This window comes from Hevea brasiliensis, chromosome 5 (genome assembly GCF_030052815.1).
Source record: "Hevea brasiliensis isolate MT/VB/25A 57/8 chromosome 5, ASM3005281v1, whole genome shotgun sequence".
NCBI classification, from domain to species: Eukaryota; Viridiplantae; Streptophyta; class Magnoliopsida; order Malpighiales; family Euphorbiaceae; genus Hevea; species Hevea brasiliensis.
Window position 1 is genome coordinate 30,860,237 of NC_079497.1, and position 8,819 is coordinate 30,869,055.

Below are 8,819 nucleotides of genomic sequence, written 5' to 3' on the forward strand. Positions count from 1 at the left end.
AGCAAATGATTAATGGAGTTAATTCACAATATGATACAATTATTTTCATGTTTAATTGTTACACGATAAGTACAAACTCAAATTCATTAATTTTGTGTGTGAGTCTTGGGTTTTTTGGCACTTGACAAGGCAACAACAAAGAGCTGCACGTCACTACAGAAGAGAGTGAGGATTTAAAGGTTATTCGGAAATATTATTTTTATTTTTAGATTTAAATTTTATTTTAAACATTATGCAACAAAATATTGAAATAAATTTAGAGTTTTTTGGCGAAATAAAAACCTAAGAAATGCAATTATGTCAAGTTAAATATCAAAAGATTTAACTCCTAACTTTCGACAAACCAGACAAGGCAAGTTATAATTTACCCAAAGTAAATGACAGCAAAGGGAAATTATGGCCTTTGACCAAAAAAAAAAAAAAAAGTAAAGGGGGGCGGGTGGGCCGCCGGGGGGTTTACTTGATAAATATGGTTCGTGTACATAGAGGCTTTTTCTTTTGTACGAAGGACTTTTTCAATTAATTTATGGGTTAATTTACTTTTTCAATTAATTTATGGGTTAATTTATTTAGATTAAAAGGGTTTTTTTTTTTTTTTAATATTTGATCTTCACCAAAAAGTTTGGCACTCACCAAAAAGTTTGTTAAAGAGATTTGTTAAAGCTAAGTTTAACTCGACAATCTGCTGCAATATACGCAGAGACCTTCGAACATGTTAGAGCTGAACATGATGGATAGCCCGCACTTTAAAAGCGTGATCATTTAATCCTTGCTATTATTAAATGTAAATGCGGCAATTTATGTTAGGCTTTCATAAAATTCAAAGGAGTTTAATCGTTAGATTTTATATAAAATCCAAATATTGAGATAAAACTATAAATGACAGTGCCAAATGACTATCCTTACAACACTCAGAAGACGAAGACAGGCCAAAAGATTCTTTCAGCCACTTATTTATTTAGGAGGTGTTTTGTTTATCTGATGAGTGCAGCTGATAGCTGATAGACACCCAAACGGGTAAATTATAGTGTTTGACAAGCTTAAAAATATAGAACTAATAATTGAATGGCAACTGATATGATACCCATCAGCTGCAGTTTGTATCAGCTTTACTTTTAGAGCTATTTCTCATCAGCTTCTCATATCTGATAGCTGATTTAGTTTTATTTTTTATTTTGATTATATTATCCTTTTTTATTTAACTTAAAAATTAATATTATTAATATTTTATTTTTTTATTTATAATTTTAACATTTTAATTAACATATTTTAACTTTATTAAAATATTTTTTATTAATAACATTAAATATAAAATATTTATTTATATCTAAAAATTTAAAATTAATTATAAAATTTTCTATTAATAATAATAATTATTTTATTATTTTATCTATATTTTTCAAATTATTTAATTATCTTAAAAAATAATTATTTTCTTATTTCAATAATAAAATAAATGATATAATATAAAAATTTAATAATTATATATTTATTTAAATAATATAATATATTAATTTAATAATTATATATTTAATTTAATAATAAAATAAATAATATAATGTAATAAATTTAAAATTTTATATTTATTTAAATAATAAAATAAATTATATGATATATACCCTTATTAGTCATTTCATATATCAACAGCAACCGTTAAATATAATTTTACCAAACACTTAATATAAAACACTTAATATAAAACAGCTATCATCAGCTATTAGTTATCAACTAACAATAACAGCTATCAACTACCAGCTATCAGTTATATTCAACAATTAAACCAAACAGGTCCTTATTTGTCCTCGATTTCATATCAATTTCATAGTCAATAATAACAACTATATAAAATCACAATGATTTCCTACATGAAATAACAAACCTCTGTCCAATTGAAAATAAACATGCTCACGTAAGTGAATCCTATAAAATTATTTCTACTAAATAACTAACGAACAGTTTTTTTTTTTTTGAAAAATAATTTAACAATTAAATTACTTACATGATTAATTTTCATTAATTTGCCATGCCATATGATATGCCTACGTAGAGTTACAGTTTCATAATATAATTTTCCATAAAAGATGCGAGCATTCTTGTCAAGGGCAAATGATATCAACAAATACAAATTCAGTCGAGATAAGAAATTTCTGGTCCTCAAAAAAAATTTAAAAAAAACAAAGGAAATTACTTCCATTAACTACACAATTTGCAAAACGAAGATCTACAAAAGGAAAAAGACAATGCCTTTTAACAGTAACATACGGTCACCCGTAAAGTTTACCAAAGATGAGTTCAGAAAACATATGGCTTTCCACGAAATGATACAGGATGATTAATCTTAACCCCATGTCACCGTGTACTAATTTTAAATCCCCATCCAGTCAGTTAAACGTGCTACTCCTTCAATTTATCTCCTTCAGCCATCATGAACTCAGAACGAGTCAGGCATGCTACTAATTAAACATTTAGACAAATCAAGAAAATGAACCAATGGAGAAGAAGAAACATGGGTAACATGAGAGTGAAATTCACAGTCCTGTGGCTTTAAGACTAACAACATCCTCCTCCATTTTTAGGGTCTGGATTATTACCTTCTAGGTTTGGATCATCTCCTTGCAAAACCACAGTCTTCCCATTTCCCATCGAGCGAGCATCTTGTTTAAATTCATTAGACATAACCTTCCGGCTTAATATATTGTAAATCTCTCTAACAACTGTCTGAAATGCAGCAGTTACATTGGAGGAATCAAGAGCTGAAGTTTCCATGAAAAACAAACCCTGTGCCTCTGCCAAGTCCTTGCCTTCATCTGTGGATACCTCTCTGGCATCCTTCAGATCAGTTTTGTTGCCAATAAGTATAGTTACTACATTCATGTCAGAGTGAGCTGTCCAATCCAGGAACAACAAAAATCAACTCTCTGTTTATCACACTAGGGGAGGATGAATAGAAAGTTTTCTTGTAGGCATCAAGTGCTATATCAAACCAATAAATTAAAAGGAAATGGTGAAACAAAGCAAACACCAAAATTAAACAATTTCCCACAATTTTCAATCAAATAAAAATGCCATATCAACAAGGTGCAGAAAGGTATCTAGGGAATGATATTACCATAGCAATAATTCAATCTTAAAATCTACAGCATATCATTACCAACAGCTTTTTGAGGGTCATTACCATGCACCACATCATCTAATAAAAATTAACTGTACATGGCAGTCTTACTTTCAAGTTTCAAAACATTGTCCACAAATTTAGCCTAATTATAAATGTTCTAAAATATTTTTAGACTTCTTTCAAATGATCAATGCAAAATCCATTCTAAGACGAAGTCAACATGCATCGTAGAAATAAAATTACTTGTCAAAATTCTCCTAATGCTGGCCCATAAAACACTACGCAAGGAGCTCAAGCAGAAACAAAGTAATTTCCCTGTTCAAACTTCAAACAGCATTTCAAAAGTTTAGAAAAATGAAGATAAAAAGGGGGGTCATTCAATATCTGATTCACCAATTGGTCATTTAGTCTGTATAAAATTCCCTGCTGGCAAGCAAAGTTCCTCCATGTGCCACATTTTTTGCAGATTAATTACATAACTGAACTATAATTGTAAGACCATGCAATCTTCGGAAAGATTCAACGAAAAGGAAAAACACCAAGATGAAAGGGAAAGGGAAAAAAAAAGAAAAATATTCAAATATTCAACAAAATTGTGATCAATCTTACTGTGAAGCTCATTAAGCCACTTGCCAACACTATCAAATGTCTGGCGCCTACTTATGTCATAGACCAGGAGAGCTCCCACTGCACCTCTGTAATATGCAGATGTAACTGCCCTGAAGCGTTCCTGTCCTGCTGTATCCCAGATCTGTGCTTTAACTTCCTTCCCATTAATATTCATCTTTTGGGTTTGGAACTCTACTCCAATAGTCGACTTTGAGTTAGGATAGAATTCATCCCTAGCAAATCTTGCAAGCAAATTGGATTTTCCCACAGCTGAATCCCCAATTAAGACAATTTTGAAAAGGTAATCCTCTGTTTTTTCCTCCTCAGAATAAACATCCATCTTCCACCCTTCACCAGATTGTCAATTTATAAAAGCATGTTAAGCACAACTAACCCAATGGATTATAGATCTCTCTAGGGGGCTTAAATACAAGTATTAGTCTCCCTAGCAAAGATGAGGAAATGGAGAATCCAAGACCAAGGGCAGAATAGAAAGGAAACTTGAAAGGCAGGGAAGGTATTTAGAGGACAGAGGCTGTGATAGTCAAATATTTAGAAGAATACAGCAGAATCCAGGAGATACCTATCTTCCAGAAGTTAAAGAAAAGAATAGAAACTTCTACTACTCCGCCCTCTGCTTCTTGCCAGTCAAGTAATTCGCAGGTGCCTTTTTATTACAATCTAAAAAAGGCCTCCACTGCCAGGTTCAAGATCGCTGCAATGTCAAGAAAGCATCAGGATCCAAGAACCTACATGAAAGTTATATGCATAATACCACAACATTCTTGGCATGCAAAGGGGAAACAGTAAATAAAAAAAGGAGTTCCAGCCTACTAATTTATTTTAGAAGGCTGCCTCAGAAAAATATGGTATTTTGAACCAAAAATGGAGCCAGAAGCCTGATCATATGTAGGTGTTAGTCATCCTACAACATCCATTTTCAAAATGGTTACTCAAAATAATTTAGTGTTGACCTCCTTTATAAGAAAATAATTTTATCATCCAAATGGTGCATATATTTATTTTCCCTTCAAATCACTAAAATAGACATATATATGGAAACAGAAATAAATAAAAAAAAAAAAAAAATTATTGAAAATGGATAACATTAAAGGTCTTATTTTGAGGATGTGGGTATTGATGTTTTAGGAACTTACATTTTAAAAATGTTGAGATAAAACTATTTTAGGAAGAAAAAAAAAATGAAGGTTTCAAAGTATGATAAATCAGTTTGGAATAAAATGATTCTGAATATAAATATATATATATATATATATATATATATATATATATATATATATATATATATATATACAAGTTTGAGATTATTCCCCCAAATGGCCAAATCTCTGAAATCCTACACTTCATTGAATTTAGATGAAGGAGTGCCCTCTCCCTTAGGGAGATGAGAGAAATGGAGCTTGAAGAAAATTTATTCTTAAAATTTAACAATCTATTTTCCATTTGTACTTAAATTACACAATAAAACTACATTAAAATTATAACAAAACTTATTTCAACTTAAAAACATTCCTAACAGTACAAAAGACGTAATACACATCACAAAAAAATTCAATTGCTCAACCTGAGCCTAGAACTGTCCTCCCATTTCAGTCCAATCAAACCCTATACTCCACAGTTTTCATTTATCAATTTGACGATTTATTCAATAAAAGTAAATTTAATCAAAAGAAGCCAACACATCATAACACATATAAATTATCATTTTCAAACAAATTTTATTTTTGAAAAAGGAATTTCATAAATGAGTGTCTTCTTCTTTGCTCCAAAAATGAGCTCCAGAGGGTAGTATTTCACAATTCCAAGATAAGGGGCAAATTCAATGACCATTTATTCTGTATTCCCATCATTGATTTTGAGAAACAGAAGTGTGCGTGTGAATATGCAGTGAAAAATTAAGATGGACAAATGAAAATTTGTCGAACATGGAAGTTCACGAATTTACCTACTGAAAAATTTCTAAGTTTAATTGCCAGGAAAAAAATGAACAAAACGTTGTGAAGTTGCTGCCTCACTTCTGCCGTCAACAGAGATCCGACGAATCGTCGCCGATTACGCACCGGAAAGTCGATGGAGGATAGCTGGTGCTAGTTCTCTTGCTGGTTAGTTTAACGGTGGCTATCACGTGCTTGACGGATTTCTGGTTTGGGCGGATCGCGGAAGGGGAGACGCGGAATGAGGTGCTCCGATCGTCTCTTTCGTGTGGTCTCAGGTAAAATCGTCGGTGAAGGATGTCGTGGTGGTATGGAAGAGATATCTGCGGCCTAGTCGGTTGCCTGATATGGGCCAGAAAAAGAGGAAGAAGCTTCGGGTTCTCTATCTCTATCTCTCTCTTCGTTTCCTCTACTAACTCGCGAAGTTTCCTCACCGGATATCTTTCTAGCGTCGGGGAAAATTAACGGCTATATCGCCGGTGATGAGGGGAACTGGGTCAGTCCGATTTTTAGCTGGCCGGAGCTTTCGCACCCTCTCTCTCTCTCTCTCTCTCTCTAAAATCCGCTGCCAAACAGAGAAAGAAGCTCGCAGCTACAGCAGCAAATATAAGATTTTATACCAGGATCTGACGGTCGAAATAAGGAGCTAGGAGGAACGGTCCAGATATCTCTTTGTTTTTTTCTTTTATTATTTTCTGTTAGTCGTTCCAATTTCTTTTTGCTTTCTACTGTTTTCCTTATTTTTCGCCATTTTATTTTTTCTATTTTTTCTTTTTTGAAACATTTAAAAAATAATATTTTAGACTAATGCGTTTCATTTAAAATATTAGTCTTTATTTGTGATTTTATTTGTTATATATAAATTTGAAAAAAATTTATACTCATTAATTAATAAATTTTATTAATATATATTTTCTTTCAAAGTAAATATAATAATACAATAAAATTAAAAAAATTAAAGTAATTATTTAAATTAAATTATTCAAACAATTTTCATTATATATATATATATATGTTTATAACAGACTGGCTCTGCCGTCTATTGAATATATACATGTATATTCATATTTAATTTACAAATTTAATTTTTATTTCTGAAGATTTTCCTTACTTTGTGTATTTTGTTTATTTCTTTAATTATTTATATACTGCTCAAGATCTAGATTATTACTTCTTCCCTGATTAGCTCATCCCCTTTTCGATCCCGGTGCGTCCTTGGTATCAGAGCCTGGAGGGAAAAAGGTTCTATTTAAGGTTCGGATTCACATTTAAACAATTTTTAGAGGTTGGTAAGATAATCTTAAGGTGATAATACAGCTTCTTTAGAGGTGTAAACAGGCCTGGGTTGTAAGTCCCGTCTTTGTAGCCGAGAGGGCGTGTTTAGGGCAGTGATTCCTGGTGCGATTACCTTACTTAACTCAAAAGATCAACCTAGAAAAATTCTTTAAGTATGAATCCAATTTTCTGTAGGACAGTTTCTTCTTCAAACTCTTCTACCTCGTCCTCCGAGTCGAGAAAGATAGTTAATAGTGAAGAAATAATAATCGAAAATTTTGAAAAATATATAGATAATTGGAAAATTCCAAAAGTACAAAAGGATCAAATCTATCAGACTACAAAACTCAATTTTTTCAAAACTGATTTCATAATCAAAACTGAAGAAAGAGATCTTCAGATTACAAAACCCTTTGAGACGATTTCTCTTCTGTCTCAAAAATCCTTACAAAAACACCGTGAAAAACAATACAAATACATCCATATAGGTTTAGTCCAAGTTGGAATTAAACCGCTTACAAAAGAAGGGTTGAACACCTTAATCCTAACAGTTTTTAGAGATACTAGGTTCATAAACTTCCAGGACTCCTTGCTTAGTTCAGTCGAGTCTAGTTTGTGCAGTGGACCAATATCTTTTGATTGCTATCCAAATTTTATTGTTTCGTTAAACGATAGTAACATTACAAAATCCCTTGTTTTACAAATCAAAACTCATAATTACAAAATGCTTGAAGGATCTATTCCTCTTGCACTAATTTAAAAAATTCATTACAAAGCTATGGTTTCTGCTTTTGCTACAAAACATAAGTTTCAAAGTAAAAGAGGAGAAACTTTGCTTTTACAAACTGATCTTACAAAATCCAACACTGTAATCCCTAGATCTATCCAATGGAAGGACATAACCCTACCAGAAGAATGGATTTTAGAAGGTGCAGTAGAACCAGAATCTTCAAAAATAGTTGAGCCAAACATTCAACTGAGGCAAGTAACCCAGTATGAAGATAGAAGAGTCAGCCTTAGCTTTAACAGAAGCCTTAGGTTTTCAGATGATTCCTCAACGTCCAGTACTGTAGACATAGGAAGAGTGTCTCGTATACCTTCTGTCATTAGTTTGCCTGTTACAAAACCAGTTGAAATACAAAATATACAACCTAGGTATTCTGCCTCAGATTTACCTAGCTCTTCTAGGCTTTCTATTTCAGAAATACCTAGATCCACTTTACAAAACGTAAATTACTCTACAAATGTTCCACATCCAGTTTATGCAAATTTACAAAACGAGTCTGTTCATGATGAAACCCAAACAGAGTCAGAACCTACTTCTCCTACCTTTTTAGCCATTACAGAAAATGTAAACCATGAACTTAATGTGCTTGAAAAAGAATTTGAAGTAGATAAACAATATTTGCATGATGATTTTTATTCTCCTAAAAATCATAAAAAGCAAATGTGGTTTTTCAAAAATTTCAATGATCAAAGGAAAGAAATTCAAAAGGAATATTATGACTTTATACACCAACACAAAGTTCATATCCTTTTCTTTGATTGGTTTGAGATGTATGCTAAACAGCATAACATTTCATATCCGTTTTCCAAAACTCCAAAAACTTTCAAAAAATCAGATCCAGTTTCAAAACCTTCTCAGATTTCAAAACCAAAACAACAGGAATTAGAAGATAATCAATCAGAGTTCATTGCGGCTTTAAAAGCTCTTCTAAAGAAAGCAGAAGAAAACCTATCTATTAACCCTGTTACTGTTAAAAATAAAACTCCTCACAAAAAGAATTCAAAACAACAGGTTTTAAAGGAACAAAACCCTCAAGAAACCTTTCAATTACAAAAGAAACCTCTTCCAAAATCAATCC

The 8,819-nt window shown here is 31.8% G+C and overlaps 1 protein-coding gene across 2 annotated transcripts; it reads right to left on the reverse strand.

Moving 5' to 3' along the window:
- Positions 1-2,164: 2,164 nt before the first annotated feature.
- On the reverse strand, positions 2,165-6,280 carry LOC110663183 (ras-related protein RABA5a). 2 transcript variants are annotated; one of them, XM_021822431.2, is made up of 4 exons: positions 5,691-6,280; positions 4,308-4,439; positions 3,725-4,072; positions 2,165-2,885 (listed from the first exon to the last, which is right to left on the reverse strand). In XM_021822431.2, exons 3-4 carry the CDS (start codon positions 4,062-4,064, stop codon positions 2,551-2,553), a joined length of 675 nt encoding a protein of 224 aa, XP_021678123.1. In that variant the 5' UTR covers positions 4,065-4,072; positions 4,308-4,439; positions 5,691-6,280; the 3' UTR covers positions 2,165-2,550. The 2 variants fall into 2 exon arrangements, with proteins under 2 accessions (XP_021678123.1, XP_021678122.1); XM_021822430.2 differs by having other exon boundaries at positions 3,725-4,439.
- Between the last annotated feature and the right edge of the window lie 2,539 nt (positions 6,281-8,819).